Source organism: Mandrillus leucophaeus, unplaced genomic scaffold, assembly GCF_000951045.1.
Source record: "Mandrillus leucophaeus isolate KB7577 unplaced genomic scaffold, Mleu.le_1.0 Scaffold106, whole genome shotgun sequence".
NCBI lineage: Eukaryota > Metazoa > Chordata > Mammalia > Primates > Cercopithecidae > Mandrillus > Mandrillus leucophaeus.
Window position 1 is genome coordinate 1,159,918 of NW_012098765.1, and position 16,981 is coordinate 1,176,898.

Genomic DNA, 16,981 nt, shown 5'->3' on the forward strand with positions numbered 1-16,981 from the left:
GAGACCAGCCTGACCAACATGGAGAAACCCCGTCTCTACTAAAAATACAAAATTAGCCGGGCATGGTGGCGCATGCCTGTAATCCCAGCTACTCAGGAAGCTGAGGCAGGAGAATCACTTGAACCTGGGAGGTGGAGGTTGCGGTGAGCTGAGATTGTGCCATTGCACTCCAGCATGGGCAACAAGAGCTAAACTCTGTCTCAAAAAAAAAAAAAAAGCTTTCTCTTTTTGCCACCAGCCTCCCCAGCCACCGCACAATTAGCACAGGAAAAAACGAAAAAGACAAAAATGATACACTCATCATCTCTCCATGCAGAAGCAAGCACTGTGAATATACTGATCATTCTCCCAAACTTTCCCCCGTGGAGATCTTTTCTCCCCTAAGCAATTAAGATCAAACAAATAACAACTATCTCATTAAAATGCTCTTCCTTGTCTGGGCCTGCTGGCTCATACTTGTAATCCCAAGCCTTTGGGAGGCTGAGGTAGGAGGATCACTTGAGCCCAAGAGTTCGAGACCAGCCTGGCCAACATGGCGAAACCCCATCTCTACAAAGAATACAAAATTAGAATACAAAGAATACAAAAATTAGCCAGGCATGGTGGTACGTGCCTGTGGTCTCAGCTGCTCGGGAGGCTGAGGTGGGAGAATCAGTTGAGCCTGGGAGGGTAAGGCTGCAGTGAGCTGTGACTGCACCACTGCACTCCAGCCTGGAGACCAACTGAGACCCTGCCCAAATAAAAATGAAAAAAAAAAAAAATGCTCTTCCTCTGTGCCCAGCACTATGCTAAACATTTCACACAAATTGTCTCATCTTCATGACAATATCTGAGGTAGGAACTATTAGTACCCACATTTTGCAAGTAAGCAAATAAAGGCTTGCACCAGAAATGCAGTGTTCTTAACATCAGCACTGTCTTGCACTACTCGAAATTTTTGGAAACGTCCCTTCCACAGTGGCATTCACATTCCATCGAAGTGGTCTCTGTTGGAACAATCTGAACTTGGAACAAGAGGGAATTTGAAGCTGCCTTCAAGTTCTGCCTATGGTAAATAACACCAAGATGAACATGTCTCTGCACCTGCCTTTGCCAGAGCTGGACTGTGTCCTCGGTCACAGTGGGGCAGACGGGGGCGGTACTCACCGCTGATGACCTCCTGCCGCTTCACCTGGCTCTTGGGCAGGCTATGCAGGGTGTCTGGTGGGACAAGTTCCCGCCAGCCGGGAGGCTCTTCTGGTTCAAGCTCCAGTCCTGACCGCCCCGGCTCCCCCTCATCTCCAGGCTCAGGGCTGTGGACGGAGGCCTTGTTAGGGCCCCAGCTTGGGCCATCCCAGGAAGCAGCCTTCAACCTCTTAGAGCATTCAACCCCGGTCAGTGGCCTTGGCATTCGATGCCCCCAGGGTGGCCCGTGCAGCAGACCAGGTCTCTAGAGCTGACTACACTACAGTCCCCAGATCTCTAGAAGCATTCTACCCCTCCTCCTCCAAGGTCTGTGACCACAGTTGGCCTCAATGACCTCAGCCTCCAACGCCCATTCCTGTGACTCTGATAACAATCCCTCCCTGATTCTCCAGGCTGCCTTAGTGGATGGGGGAAGGGAGAGGGTTGACATACGTGGCTCGTCGGGCAGGGCCAAGCACTGCCGTGGCGGAACTGGGGTCCATGTCCACGTCGCTCCGGGAGCGGCCCCCACCCCGGCCCTTAGCCCCGAGGCTGCCCCGGGAAGGCCGGCGGCGGTCACTCACCCGCAGGCTCTCTGAGCGCCCCAGACGCCCTGATAGCCTGGACCCCGAGGCCAAGGATAGAGTCAGGCAGAGGCCGGGTACAGAGACAAGGAGAGACCAAGACAAGGACAGAGACGAAGAGAAACCAGGACAGGGACAGAGACGGGGAGAGACCAGGGTAGGGACAGAGATGGGGAGAGGCCAGGACAGGGACAGAGATTGGGGAGAGAAGAAGACAGGGACAGAGACAGGAAGAGACCAGGACAGGGAGAGACAAGGAGAGACCAGGACAGGGACAGAGACGGGGAGAGACCAGGACAGGGACAGAGACGGGGAGAGACCAGGACGGGAGCAGGGGTGACCAGGACAGGGATCAAACATGCAACAGAAGAGAGAGGAGAGAGTCAGAGGAGTGGTGGGATTTTAGGGGCGCTGGGGTAGTGGGGGGTGTCGGTGGGGGGATACTGAAATTTGATGGGGGAAGGGATGGGGAACCCAGGATGGAGCGTAGGACTGACCCCCTCCCTTCCCTGAGGCAGGGGGATGGCAACAGAGGGGTGTTTATGGGGTGGGGAGGATTTCCATACTTAGCTCTTCAACTGGGAGGGTGATGTCCCCACCCACCCCTCACAGGGAGTGAAGGGGAGGGAGTGGCCATGGGGAGAGGGGAGGGGCTGGGAGAAATGGGGGAGGGGCTAGCCCTTCCCCCACCCAGGGCCCAGGCACCCACCTCTTCCACCTTCTGGGGAGAGAGGGGCACAGGGTCAGAGGTGGGCCCAGATGGCACCCGACCCACCTCCCCACACCCACCAAAGGGTCCCCAAAGCAGCGGCACAAGGACGGGCAGGGGGCAGAGCCTGCCCCCCAGCTGTAAGGGGGACAGGGCCCCCGGGGCACAGAGCAGAGGGGTGGGGGGTTGAGGGACGGGTACCAGGAGGCAGGAGCGAGGCGTGGTGGGGTGGGGGGGGCTTGAAAGAGAAGGGGAGGAAGGGCTGAAAAAATGGAAAGTGGCAGGGAGATCGGAGGGGGATGGAAAGTGGGGAAAGAAAACCCAGGTGAGAAAGGAGGGGGGAAATAAAGGAGATGGAAGGAGAGGTGGAGAGGAAGGGAGGAGGAGAAAGATCAGTGAAAAAAGGAAGGAGAGGAAGGAGGAGAGGAAAAAGTAAGGATAAAGGAAAGGGGGCAATGAGGAAGCAGGAGGGAGATAAGAAAAGGAAAGAAGAAGGGAGAGGAATGGCGAGACCCAGAGAGCAGCAGAGGAGCAGGCGGAGCGAGAGGCTGGGACAGGCAGGCGCAGATGGCAGCGGCGACCCTGCACCCACCCACCAGTGCCCAGTAAGCCACAGCCCCCACCCCTGCACCCCAGCCTGGGCACCTCTCGGTTTCGGCCCCCTCATCGGTACTCTCTGGGGGCGCCGGGGGCTCCAGGCTCATTGGGCCCTGCGGGGATAAGTCCCCCAGCTCCAGGGGGGCGTCGGCACCTGTGGGGTGGAGGGAGCAGGGCTGGCTGGAAGGCCTCTGAGGCCACGAGACCCACACTCTGGGGGCCTGGAAATGTGGGGGCTAAAGCTACCCAGTGCCTGGCAGACACCACGAGGCTGCAATGTACTTCAGCACCGGACAGAAAGATGTTAAGACCTCTGAGAACACGACCGTGGGCCACTAGGGGCAGGGGCGTGAAGATGCAACAGAAGTGGGTGCCCCTGTGTGTCCTGGGGGGATGGGGACCCCAGGCCTAGCATATAAGTCACAAACATCTCTCCCACCCAACCAGACTGCAGCCCCCTGAGGTCAGGAGGGCCTGAGTTCTGTGCTGCCTCCATGTCCATTCATCCTCCCCACCCTCTCATACTCCTTTAGAGACAAGGAAACGGAGGCTAATAAATGGGAGTCATATCCAAAACACTAAATAAACACGAGGAGTCGGCAGAGCCGGTGTGTGAGCCTGGGCCTGGCCACACAGAGATCCAAGGGCCTGAGGCCACAGAGGTGTAAGGACGGTGAGGGATGAAGCTCATGGGGCTGGTGGGCTTCCCACCTAGGGGGCTATGCAGCTCAGAGGGTAGATTGGTCATGTACTCAGGGAAGGTTCTGGAAAATGAAGGGCTGATGGAAAACATAGTCCAAGGGGGTGGGAGACACGGCACCAGCAGAGAGGTCAGAGCCTGGGAGGAAAGTCGTGGAAAGGGCAAACTGAGGGAAGGGGAAAGTTACGCATGACAGTGGTGACCAGGAGTAGGGAGGAGCAGATGCTAAGAGCAAAGGGGAGGTGTTGCTGAGGAGTGGCTTCCATCTGGGGGTGCCAAGGGGGCAGGCAGCACCCCCACCCTGGATCCCCGGGCCTCACGGAGCCCTGGCCCAGGAAACTCTCACCTGGTTCCCGGTCTGGGCTGTCCAGGGACAGAGGGTGCAGAGAGACTCCAGGGGTGTCCTGCCCAGGAGCCCCAACATTCCGGTCCCGAGAGGGCATCCCCAGGCCTCCCTTCCGGTCTGTAGCACCTGGCTTCTCAGCTGGGGAGACAGTGAGGGAGAAAGAGGGAGATGAGAGAACAGTAACTCAAATCTACAACAACCGGGGGATGCAAGAGGCTGTGCTCAGGCCCTTCCCCACCATGACTAGGAGGCCCTCCTGCCTCAGACCCAGGAGCCCCCATCCCCTCCTCCCTCAGACCCAGGAGTCCCCCATATCCTCTGCCCTCAGACCCAGGAGTCCAGGCCCCCAGCCCCTCCTCCCTCAGACCCAGGAGTCCAGGCCCCCAGCCCCTCCTCCCTCAGACCCAGGAGTCCAGGCCCCCAGCCCCTCCTCCCTCAGACCCAGGAGTCCAGGCCCCCAGCCCCTCCTCCCTCAGAACCAGGGGTCCAGGCCCCAGCCCCTCTTCCCTCAGACCCAGGGGTCTAGGGCCAGCCCTTCCTCCCTCAGACCCAAGAGTCCCAGCCCCCAGCCCCTCCTCCCTCAGACCCAGGGGTCCAGGCCCAATCCTCCTCCCTCAGACCCAGGGGTCCAGGCCCAATCCTCCTCCCTCAGACCCAGGGGTCCAGGCCCCAGGCCTCCCTCCCTCAGACCCAGGAGCTCCCCCAGCCCCTCTTCCCTCAGACTCAGGGGTCCAGGCCCCCAGCCCTTCCTCCCTCAGAACCAGGAGTCTGAGCCCCCAGCCCCTCCTTCCTCAGACCCAGGAACTCCCCCAGCCAAGTGCAGGCCCAGTCCCTCTTCCCTCAGACCCAGGGGTTCAGGACCAGCCTTTCCTCCCTCAGACCCAGGAACTCCCCCAGCCCCTCCTCCCTCAGAGCCAGGGGTCCAGGCCCAGCTCCTCCTCCCTCAGACCCAGGAATCCAGGCCCCAGCCCCCTCCCCCACAGGCCCCAGGGATGGATGCTCTGGCTACAGGTCCATTACCATCAACCTCTGCTTTGAGGTGTCGAAAATCTGGAACTGAAATGAGAGAGAGTGAGACAGTGAGTGGGAAGAACTGGGGAAGACAGGGGAGGGCAGAGGCCAGAGACGCTTTACCCTGGGGCTCTCCCCGGTTCCAGCGGGCGGCATCCAGGATGCTGCTCAGCCCCTTCTTGGTCTTGGCAGGCTCGTCCGACCGCCGGTTCCCCATCACCTGCAAGACGGCGGGGAGGAAGACCAGGCTGAGCATCTCTGAGACAACCAAGCAGAATTTGACGCCAGGTGTATCTCTGAGACAACCAAGCAGAATTTGACGCCAGGTGTCCAGAGTCATGGGGCTCCCAGGGGGTCTCTGGAGAGGAAAGGGTCAGGACAGGGCACTGAGGGAAGCACCTTTTTCCGGAAGAAGTTCCTCCCCGACTTCTTGTCCCCACTCTTGGTCCGCACCCCAAGGTGGCGCATGTACACGCCAATGGCGTTGACCACGGCAGCACTGTAGGGAGGAGACAGTGAGGGCTCAACACACACAAAGACACACACACACACACACACACACACACACACAGCCACTAGAGGCAGAGGCCCGGCCTTCCCATCCTGACCCCACAACTACTTCCCATGAGACTCTGAGGAGAGATGAGAGGGTTCAAAAGGACAGGGGCAAGGGCTGCTACCCAATACCCAGGACCCAGGTGTCCAGGTCCCCAGCCTCCTCCTCCCTCAGACCCAGGAGTCCAGGCCCCCAGTCTCCTCCTCCCTCGGACCCAGGAGTTGAGGACCCCAGCCTCCTCCTCCCTCAGACCCAGGAGTCCAGGGCTCCAGCCTCCTCCTCCTCCCTCAGACCCAGGAGTCGAGGCCCCTAGCCTCCTCCTCCCTCAGACCCAGGAGTCCAGGGCCCCAGCCTCCTCCTCCCTCAGACCCAGGAGCCCAGGCCCCCAGCCTCCTCCTCCCTCAGACCCAGGAGCCCAGGCCCCCAGCCTCCTCCTCCCTCGGACCCAGGAGTCGAGGACCCCAGCCTCCTCCTCCCTCAGACCCAGGAGTCCAGGCCCCAGGCCCTCCTCCCTCAGACCCAGAAGTCCAAGTCCCCAGCCCTCTCCTCCCATAGACCCAGGAATCCAGACCCCCAGCCCCCTCCTCCTTCAAACCCAGGAGGCTGCACACCTCTCCCTGCCGCCCTCCCTGCCCCCCTCACCTCTTTTCTTCATCGGTAGAGATGGTATGTCTGTAGGAGGAAGAGAGATGTTTGTGACATATTTGCTAGGTCTGGGGTCCCCGTCCACCCAGGACACATCTCAGGGTTGCTGTCCTGGGATAGGCAGGGGGAAGAGAGACAGAGAGGGGACACTGCGGAAGGGATCGGGAAGGACCGTCAGAAGAGGGAGGGAGGTCTCTCATCCAGGAGGACGGGATCCAAGTGCCAGATCATGGACAAGACCCAGAAATGACAAGGGAACCCCAAAGTTGGAAAGGGAAGACTCAGATCCAAGGTGAGTTAAAACGCCAGGGCAGAGGAAGAGCCCCAGTGCCAAGAAATGAACCCTGACGCTGAAGAGGGAACCCGCAAACGGGATGGAACATGCCAGAGGTAGCAGGGGTGCCCCGGCGCTAGGGAGGGGCAACGCTCCCACCAGGGCTGGCCCACTCACTGCATCTCCTCCAGGTGCATGAGCAGTCGCTCCGCCACGTGCCGCTCCCGGGCCTCGTAGCTGGCTCGGTCTCGCCCAACCCAAGCCTCCAGCTGGGCCAGCTCCTGCTCCCAGGGCGTCATGCCCATGAGCCGCTTGGAGCGGAAGTCCTCCAGCTGCCGGCCCACGGCTGTCTGCTGGCTTTGCACCACCTCCTGCACGAACCGCCGCTGGACATCCTCAGAGATGAGGTCAGCCCGAGTGCGGTCTGCAGGGACACACATGGGGGCTAGGGTCCACTTCCTGGTGGCTTGGACCACGGCCCCCACCCACCTTTGGCTCCAACAGCCACTCTTCCTGAGGCCGCTGCCAGTAAGGAATGAATGAATCTCGGCTGTCCGAGCAGAGCGTGGGAGTGCGGCCTCCCTCCCCTTAGCCTCTTGGGAGGTGTAGTCCCTGCTAGACACCTCTCCCCCATCCCATCCTTCTCCTTACCAAGTTCAAAGGCGACATTGGGAGGGACTGGCACCCGCAGAACCTGCTCAAGAGAGAGAATGGGGTGAAGAGGAGGACTTGGTGTGCTGAGATGCAGGCCGGGAGGACTGCCAGGAACCCTGACATAAGTGAGGGTGCTGGGGAAGGCCTGGGTCAGCAGCTGCCCTCAGGGCAGAGGTTGGGGACCTCATGGTGACTCTGCAGGCCCAAAAAGGGATTGCGGGGTTGGGGCAGCTTGAAGATCTCTCACCGCTGTCTTCTCCAGGAAGCTGTGATAGAAGTCCAGGAAGGCCTTCTTGGCCTCCTTGGGGCCCAGTGAGCCCAGCATGTCGGCATGCAGACAGCAAAGCTGGGGGAGACACACAGTGTGACTCTCCGCTCCCCCACCCCGCCTCAAACCACAGTCTCCCTTTGAAGAGGGCCTTCCCCGCCTCCTGACCACCCCATGGTTAAGGGACTCAACTGCCACCTCCTCCGGGAAAAACTCCCTGACCTCCACCCCTAACACCAGGCCCTGGGTTCCCCTGCAGGCTCCCTGGGGCCGCCATTCACATTTTCTAATTTTCCATCCTGTGCCGTGGTCCTTTGTGGTTCTTCATCATGGTCTCCTCCTGGCAATAATGATACCTACTACTACTGTCTATACTGAGGGCTTACTGTATACCAGACGCTGCTCTACACCCTCTACGTGCATTAACATGTTCAAGTGTAGGGACCGTGAGTATCCCCATTTTACAGATGAGAAAACGGAGCTCGACAAGTTTATTCAAGCTTAGTGACACAGCTAGGCCGGGCATGGTGGCTCACACCTGCAATCCCAGCACTTTGGGAGGCCGAGGCAGGTGGCTCACATGAGGTCAGGAATTTGTGACCAGCCTGGCCAACACGGCAAAACCCTGTCTTTTTTATTTTTAGTAAAATAAAACAATTAAAAAATTAGCCACGTGTGGTGGTGGGCACCTGTAATCCCAGCTGCTTGGGAGGCTGAGGCAGGGAGAACTGCTTGAACCCAGGAGATGGAGGTTGCAGTGAGGGGAGATTGTACCACTGCACTCCAGCCTGGGTGACAGAGCGAGACTGTTTCAAAAATAAATAAATAAATAAAACCCAAAATCACACAGTTACTAAGTGGCAAAGCTAGGATTCGAATCCAGGCAGCCTGTCTCCACTACACTCTGCTGCCTAGAAAGACTGAGCAGCTCAAGGGTTTGTGTGTGTTGAGGGGTGTTGTAGGTTGATCCATCTGTGTCCCAGATGGTGCCCTGTGCCTACTGAGGGCTTGTAAAGAACAGGTGGACAAGCGGGGCTCACTGTGTCATTCGTCACGCATTTCCTGAGTGCCAGCCCCTGTGCTGGGTGACAGTGGGGACTCCAGCCTGCCCTGGCTCCTGGGCGCTCTCATCTGGGAAATGGACTCACTCCAATGGGAGTGGGACTTTTTCTCCTTTTTCTTTTTTGAGATGGAGTCTGGCTGTGTCACCCAGGCTGGAGTGTAGTGGCGCGATCTCGGCTCACTGCAAGCTCCTCCTGGGTTCAAGCAATTCTCCTGCCTCAGCCTCTGGAGTAGCTTGGATTACAGGTGCCTACCACCATGCCTGGCTAATTTTTTTTTTTTTTTCGCCTAGGCTGGAGTGCAGTGGTGCAATCTTGGTTCATCGCACCTCTACCTCCCAAGATCAAGTGATTCTCCTGCCTCAGCCTCCCGAGTAGCTGGGATTACAGGCGCGTACCACTGTGTGCCCGGCTAATTTTCGTATTTTAGTAGAGATGGGATTTCACCATGAGGCTGGTTTTGAACTCCTGATGTCAGGTGATCCACCTGCCTCGGCCTCCCAAAGTGCTGGGATTATAGGCGTGAGCCACCGCGCCTGCCCCATTTTCATATTTTTAGTAGAGACAGGGTTTTACCATGTTGGCCAGGCTGGTCTTGAACTCCTGATCTCAAGTGATCTACCCACCTCGGCCTCCCAAAGTTCTGGGATTACAGGCATGAGCCACCGTGCCCGGCCCCACCTTTTATTTATTTACTTCAAGACAGGGTCTCACTCTGTTGCCCAGGCTGGAGTGCAGTGGTGCAGTCACTGCAGCCTCGACCTCCCAGGCTCACGCCATCCTCCTGCCTCAGCCTCCCAAAGCGTTGGGACTACAGTCATGAACCACCAGGCCTGGTCCTCCTTCTCCACTTTAAACAGTTTTAACAAATCTATATCTACTCTCCACATCCCCCAAATATAGCAAAATTCTAAGAGAGGCCAACAGGAAGCTGCCCAGGGGACCACAGCTATCTCTGATCGGCTCTCCACAAGCTGATGAGGTGAGGGAGCTGTGTGAGGATAAACCTCAAAATGCCCAGAGGCTGCCGGGGTAACCTCAGGCAAGTCCCTGACCCTCTCTAGGCCTCAGTTTCCACATCTGTAAAAGAACATGGTAGCACGATCCCTGGGCTGATGTCCATGATCTGGTGGTCTAGAAACCCCAAGGCTTGAATGGGGGACCCCCTTGCTCAGAGGGCCAGAGTCTCCATGCCTGTGGTTGTGCGGGCAGCCACTCTTCTGGAAAGAGAATGCAGACGGGGGAAAGACTGCAATTTCCTAAATTTCTGCATATCTGATGCTTTGGTGTCAGGATGACCAGCCTCTGGTCTTGCAGCTGATGTATTCTTCTTTCCGCATGCCTTGGGCGCTTCTCCCCACTCTATCGATTTTCTCGTTTTCTGGAGGGGTCTACTACGCATGTCCACATGGTGCAGTGCCCTGGCTGTCCCCAACTCCTATGCTGTGCTGGGCTGGACCGGGTCTTCTTGGGACGAGACCCTTGTCTACAGATCCACCGCCAGCCAGCACTGTGGCCTCTCCCTTTCTAAATCACCTGCTGGTTTTTCTAGACTCTGCAGGTGTTTCTGGATGGCACGGTTGTCCATCCACACCTCCCAGGTATCTTCTGCCTCATACGGAGGCTTCTGGATCCACAATTTTGTGGTCTCCTTTGTGAGCTGTGTGTGGTAGTTTTCTTGTTTCTGGATCAGGGCCTGCTGTGCCCCCTACACCTGGGATGGCTAACAGCCTTCTCTCAAGCACCAACCCTGAATGACTGCATGCTGGCATCTGCCGAGAAGGCTTTGGAGAGAAGGATTTGGTACCCCAGAGTCCACGGAAGGGCGCTGCCACAGGCTGATGGGGAGCGCTGCCACAGGCACAAAGTGGGACGGGATGTGCCAGGCTGCTGGACTCCCTGTGGCTCTGCGGGGTCCTGCCGTGTGTACCCTGCCCGCTGTGCACTGAGATCTACCCTGGGCACCTGTAAGCCTGTTGAGGTCACGTGGCGTGCTTTCTGGCTCTTGTCTAAGGCATTCTCTCTTTCTAGATTTGGCACTGTTTTCTAGATCTGCTTTTCTAGACCCTCCCAGCACTAGCTCACTGGTTTAATTCGCCAAAAGCTGTGCCTGTCCCAGCCCCACCCCTCCCTGTGCCCACCCAGCCCTGCCCTCACCAGGGGTCCTGGCTCAAACTGCAGGGCCACGTGCTGCAGGAGGGCCATGAGGTGGGCTGGGCGCCGCTTCACCTGCTCCAGGCTCTGGAACTGGCTGTTTTGCTCTTCTGAGTTCTGGGGGTTCAGGCAGGGGTGAGTACAATGGGGAGAAGAGGAGGGGCCTTGGGGTTGACCCTACCCATTCCTGATACTTCACAAGGGATCCAAGTCAGGGTTAGCTCCTGGGAAGTGGGGAGTGGTGACAGTGTCCATGAAATAATGATGACAGCAAGGGCAGGTGGTCAGGGAGAATGGATGAGACTTAATATTATAATGGTGGATGATGAGGACAGAAATTAGGAGAGAAGAAATTGGGGTCCCTGCTGGGAGAGGAGAGAGCAATGATAAGAAATGGGGTTAAGAGTAAGAAGGGTGGGCGTCCATGCTGCTGTGTGGGCTCTGAGTATGGGGTCGACGAGGTGAGGAGGGAGGTACCACAGAGATGAGAGGATGGGACAGACCGTGGGAAGAGGCCGAGAAGACACATCTACAGGTGGGAGGGGACCCGGGGCGGGATGCTGAGCCTGGGACAGAGCTTTTCCACCCTATCTACCACTCACCGTCTCCAGCTCGTTCTCAAAATCCTCATCCTCTGCCCCGATGATGCTGACGGGAACCAGGCCAGGCCGGGAGGGGCCTGGGGAGGCCTGTGGAAGGGGAGGGCGGCTTCAGTCCACAGAACTCCCCACCCACAGCCCCAGAGTCCCCTCACCCCTTGCTCTGTCCACTCACCGCCCCTCGGGCAACGTCTTCCATCTCCCTGGGCTCTGCAGGGCTGGGGGAAGAGGAGGGGCTGCGGTTAGGAGGGTGGGAGGTGGCGGCCCAGGGTGGTTACTCACAGATTCCTGGCCCAGGTGTGAAGGTGAGTAAACAGCCTCCCCCATCCCGGCCTCCGCAGCTCAATGGGGCCTCTGTGTGGCCACAAAGAGCCCTTCAGAGACCCGCCAGGGGGCGGGAGCCCAAGGACGGGAGCCTTGCGGGGGCAGGCATTGGAGGCTCAGGAGCCTGGGTCCATGGGAAGGCTGAGTCTGAGAGCCTGCAATGTGGAGTCCCTAACGCTCTCATGGAAGAGGGGGCTGGGGGACTGGACTCCCAGGTTGGAGGGATCAGAGGCCTGGGGGCTAATTCCTGAGAGCACAGCCTAGAGGCAAGCTGGGATGGGAGCGTTAGAGGAGAGGCGGGAGAGAAGTGGGGTGCAGGGGTCTCCTCTGGTCTGTGACAGGCCTGGGGCAGGATGTTGCTTGGAACCCACCAGCCCCACTTCCTGTGACAGGAAGTCACAATGACAAACCCCCAACCCCCAACTCTCCACATAAGAAAACAAAACTCAGAACCCTCCTCCCTCAGGGACCAGGAGTCCCCAAATCCAGTTCTTCTTTCCCCCAGGGACCTCATCTCTTCCCAGGCTTCCAGTCCTGGAAAATAAGTGATGGGACCTCAGACAGCCCATCTCCAAGGTGCGTCTGTCTCCTCCACCCTACGTGCACCTTGGTCTGTCTGCAGCCGGCTCTCCTTGGCTGTCTGTCCCTCGAATCTGTCTCATGTCTTGGTCTCTCTTCACCCTGTTTCCTGATTTTTCTCTCTGCCTTCCTCCAGAACTGTCTCATTTTCCCCACCGTCCCTGCCTCCCCTCCTTCCATCTGTCCTTCTCAGAGGTGACACCCCCTTCCTGCTTCTGTAGCTCTGTCTGTCCTGTCCCTGTCTCTGTGCCTCTGTCCTCCCGCATCTGGTTTCTGCAGCCACCATCCTCACACCTCTCCGAGTCACGGTCTCAAGTGCTGTCTCTCATCTCTCTCCATCCCTTTTTCTCCCCCATCTCTTGCTGTCTTTCCCATCTTTGTCTCTCCTTGAGTCTCCACTTCTCTCTGAGTCTTTCCACCGACATCTTCTGTGTCCTTAATTAGTCTGACTAATGCCACGGAGCCCGTGTCAGGCGGGAAGGAGCTGTGGAAAGAGGGGTGGGGTGGACCAGTGGGGGGGGGCCTCCCCACAGCCCAAAGCTATTTATAACCCTAGCTGGCAGAGACCCGCCCTTCTCCTGCTTTATGGGCCTCCTCCCTAGCTCCCCAGTAAATGGTAACCAGGATTTTGATGATTAAACAATGATGCTTTCTGGAGTGTCCAAATGCCACCTTGAGGGTCCACCTGGGGAAGGCATCATTTTTATTCTTTCCCATAAAGAGTATTTGTCCAATATCTAAGCTCGGACAATTCAAGATTCAAGCACTGCTAAACATTCACTTTAATAAATTTGCAAACTGGCCAGGCGAGGTGGTTCATGCCGGTAACCCCAGCACTTTGGGAGGCCAAGGTGGGAAGATCACTTGAGCTCAGGAGTTCGAGACCAGCCTGGGCAACACAGTGAGACCCTGTCTCACTATGAAACATGACCACGGACGTGGAGGGTGCATGCTCATCCCACTCACAGGCAGAAATGCTCAACTGAGGCAGGGAGATTAAAAAAAGGCAAAGGAGGCTGGGCGCGGTGGCTCACGCCTGTAATCCCAGCACTTTGGGAGGCTGAGGTGGGCGGATCACGAGGTCAGGAGATCAAAACCATCCTGGCTAACATGGTGAAACCCCGTCTCTACTAAAAAAAATACAAAAAATTAGCTGGGCATAGTGGCGGGTGCCTGTAGTCCCAGCTACTTGGGAGGCTGAGGCAGGAGAATGGCGTGAACCCGGGAGGCGGAGCTTGCAGTGAGCACAGACCATGCGCCACTGCACTCCAGCCTGGGTGACACAGCAAGACTTGGTCTCAAAAACAAAACAAAACAAAACAAAACAAAACAAAACAAAACAAAAGGCAAAGGAGGGGATGCTCATTATCTCTGCAAGTGCTCGGTGCCAGGTCTGGAACTGTGTGCTTGCCAAGTTCTTATCTCCTTATTCCTTTTTTTTTTTTTTTTGAGACGGAGTCTCGCTCTGTCCCCCAGGCTGGAGTGCAGTGGTGGCTGGATCTCAGCTCACTGCAAGCTCCGCCTCCCGGGTTCACGCCATTCTCCTGCCTCAGCCTCCCGAATAGCTGGGACTACAGACGCCCGCCACCTCGCCCGGCTAGTTTTTTGTATTTTTTTTTTTTTAGTAGAGACGGGGTTTCACCTTGTCAGCCAGGACGGTTTCAATCTCCTGACCTCGTAATCCGCCCGTCTTGGCCTCCCAAAGTGCTGGGATTACAGGCTTGAGCCACCGGGCCCGGCCTCTTTATTCCTTATCACAATGATAACGAAATGATAGCTGACACATAAGAGACACTTAGTAAGTGCCAGGCATGGCATCGCTGGTTTACAGGTAATAACTCATTTAATCCTCTCAGTGACTCCAAGAGATTATTATTATTCTCACCTCCATTTAGCAAAGAAGGAAACTGAGGCACAGCTCATATGAAGCAGAACCAGGACTCAGACCTAGGCAATTGGGCTACAGAGTTTATGCATTTAAAATAAACTGCATTTGGTGGGCCCAGTAGCTCACATCTGTAATCCCAGCAGTTTGGAAGACCAAGGCAGGTGGATCACTTGAGCTCAGGAGTTCGAAACCAGTCTGGCTAATATGGTGAAACCCCGTCTCTACAAAAGATAGCCAGGTGTGGTGGCTCATGCCTGTAGTCCCAGCTACTTGGGAGGCTAAGGTGAGAGGATCGCTTGAGCCCAGGAGGCAGACGTTGCAGTGAGCCAAGATTGTGCTACTGCCCTCCACCCTGGGCAACAGAGTGAGACTTTGTCTTAAAATAAAACAGGCCGGGCGTGGTGGCTCTCGCCTGTAATCCCAGCACTTTGGGAGACCGAAGCAGGCGGATCACGAAGTCAAGAGATCAACACCATCCTGGCCAACACAGTGAAACCCTGTCTCTACTAAAAATACAAAAATTAGCTGGGCATGGTGGCGCGAGGCTGTAGTCCCAGCTACTCGGGAGGCTGAGGCAGGAGAATCGCTTGAACCCGGGAGGCGGAGCTTGCAGTGAGCTGAGATCGCGCCACTGCACTCCAGCCTGGTGACAGAAGTGAGACTTCGTCTCAATGAATAAATAAAATAAGACAAAATGAAACAAAACAGAGGGCATTGCTTCAGAGCATGGGGAGCCCCCACCCTACCCTTCACAAACTAAAATGTGAATCAAAGCTCTGAGACACATCACATCTTCTTATGGATGCCTGGAAAAGCCACGGGTATGTGGTCACTGTGGCCTAGGCAGGAGTGCAAGTTGCATACGGCTGCTCCACAGAGGCCTGGGGGCTGGAGATGATGGAGGCGAGGAGTGTTGCTTGTTTAGGACGAGGGGTTGGGGGGGGGTCCCACAAAGGCTGGAGAATTATAGGTGAAGCTGTCAGAGAATAGATGGATCTCTACAGGCAACTGACAAGGCCTGGGGGTGGGGGGTGGCGGGTCCAGCAGAGGGAGCACTACGTGCATTGGGCGCTGGGGGGTTAGGACTGGTTTAGAAGGTCCCTGGGTTGGGGGGCTACATGGGTGCTTGAGTTCTATGGAGGACTCAGGGTCTATAAGGTATTGAGCAGGTGACTCGGGGTCTCCAAGAACTTCTGGGAACCTTAAAGAACCTAAAAGGAGTCATTGGAATGTGTAACTCCCCAGATTCTATTTGACACACAGTGGGTCTAAAGGATCCAGGGATCATACAGGATCATGATTCTATAGGGACAGCTGCCAGTCTGTGGAACCTCCGGAGACTTAAAAGGGGCTCAAAATTCCATAGGGGTGCGTGGTGGGTCCCGAGACCCATGGTCTGTAGAGCCCCGGATTCCAGGGGATGCGCCTTATCTATGAGGACCCCACGTCTATGAGAAACCAGTTATCCATGTGGGGCTGGCAGGAACCTGGAGGGTCTGAAAGACTTTGTAATCTATACGGAATGTGGCTGGTCTACACGAGCCCCAAATCTTACATGGACGTGGCCGGTCTTACGCGGGCCCTAAATCCTACGGGGGACGTGGCAGTGTGCACGGCTAGGGATGCTGGGGAGGACGTGCAGAGTCAGGGTCTGACGCCCGCTGGGGACCGCGTCCCTCACCTGCTCCAGGTGGAAAGAAAAGCCACCACCGCCACCGGAACCGAAGCCTCCGCGCGCCGGCTCCGCACTCTCCCCACCCCTGCCGCCGCGTCGCTCTAGCCGCCCTGAGTCCACCTTTGCGCCCAGCTCCACTCCTCCTGCCAGCCGCTCTAGCCCGGCTCCTGCCAGGCTCCGGCCCCGACGACTCTACTCCTCCCGCCGGCCGCTCTAGCGCTGCATTGCGCCACGCAGGCCAGATAGGGCCGCTCTGGCCTGTCTTGGAGGGCCGGCGTTTCCGTATCTTTACTGCCCCCGTCACTCCCCGGGCCCCGCCCCGCGCCCGGAGGTGCAGATGGGTGCAACTCCTCCCGAGTTCGATCCGAGATCTCCGAGTCACCCCGGCGCTGAGCACTCGGACCGCGGATTGGGGCTCCCCGTCCTATTAGTCTCCCCACTTAGGGGACCCGCTGAATTTCCAACGCTCGTACATCAATCCCCTCCGTCCCCCACCCCACCCCCCTTCCTTTGGAACTGGAAAAGCAAAAGTCTTGAGTTCCAGTACATCTTTCCCTCTGACATGCAGTGTAATCTGCAAAAAGTAATGACTTCTCTGCAGGCCTCAGTCTTCCCATCTGTACAATGGGAGAAGGCCTCCAGCTCTCTCCCTACACTTGTCTCCCACGGTATAATTAATGACCTAGAAAAGAGCTTTCCTAAAACTCTTTCAAATGCACTCTGCAACTTTCAGCTTCACAGCGGCCCTCGTCGCTGTTATTGTTGTTTTTCTTTTTTAGGTGGCCCTAAAGCATGCGGAGGTTGGAGGATGGCGCTTTGCGGAAAGCACGTGCGAGTTCAAATCCCAACTCCACACTGTCTCATGATGTGCGTTCCCTGGGACGAGTCGGTTTGGCTCCCCGGGCCTCGGTTTCCCCACCCGTACAATGGGAGTGATCGTCTGCCCTCCACTGAGCAGGTGGGAGGCCTTGGCCCCGGCCTCGCACCGTTCGTCCCCACCTACGGGGTACTCGTCAAGTGTGAGTTCTCCCCTCTTTGCTCCCTTTAACAGATGGGAAAACTGAGGCCCGAGGAGGTGCGGCCGCTGGCTCCGTGGGGTCCGAAGGAGGCCCCTCCGCTGGCAGCAGCGCCCCAGCCCCTCCCTCCTCCTCCCCACTTCTCCCAGCAGCCGAGGGGAGGAAGCCGGGCGGGGC

At 57.3% G+C, this 16,981-nt stretch overlaps 1 protein-coding gene across 2 annotated transcripts in view; it reads right to left on the reverse strand.

The window, feature by feature from the left end:
* The window catches only part of ARHGEF1 (Rho guanine nucleotide exchange factor (GEF) 1), a 23,826-nt gene extending 7,816 nt beyond the window's left edge, over positions 1 to 16,010 (reverse strand). Inside the window, exons 1-14 of one of the 2 annotated variants that reach the window (XM_011983125.1) lie at positions 15,795 to 16,010; positions 11,498 to 11,540; positions 11,326 to 11,412; positions 10,727 to 10,840; positions 7,488 to 7,586; positions 7,238 to 7,280; positions 6,764 to 7,010; positions 6,310 to 6,339; positions 5,511 to 5,610; positions 5,235 to 5,331; positions 5,121 to 5,156; positions 4,101 to 4,238; positions 3,103 to 3,208; positions 1,147 to 1,292 (exon numbers count right to left, since the gene is read on the reverse strand). In XM_011983125.1, coding sequence (XP_011838515.1) covers positions 1,147 to 1,292; positions 3,103 to 3,208; positions 4,101 to 4,238; positions 5,121 to 5,156; positions 5,235 to 5,331; positions 5,511 to 5,610; positions 6,310 to 6,339; positions 6,764 to 7,010; positions 7,238 to 7,280; positions 7,488 to 7,586; positions 10,727 to 10,840; positions 11,326 to 11,412; positions 11,498 to 11,521 — 1,267 coding nt within the window. In that variant the 5' untranslated portion in view covers positions 11,522 to 11,540; positions 15,795 to 16,010. The remainder of the gene's footprint in view (positions 1 to 1,146; positions 1,293 to 3,102; positions 3,209 to 4,100; positions 4,239 to 5,120; positions 5,157 to 5,234; positions 5,332 to 5,510; positions 5,611 to 6,309; positions 6,340 to 6,763; positions 7,011 to 7,237; positions 7,281 to 7,487; positions 7,587 to 10,726; positions 10,841 to 11,325; positions 11,413 to 11,497; positions 11,541 to 15,794) is intronic. The other variant, XM_011983116.1, reaches the window with a different exon arrangement.
* Positions 16,011 to 16,981: the final 971 nt, after the last annotated feature.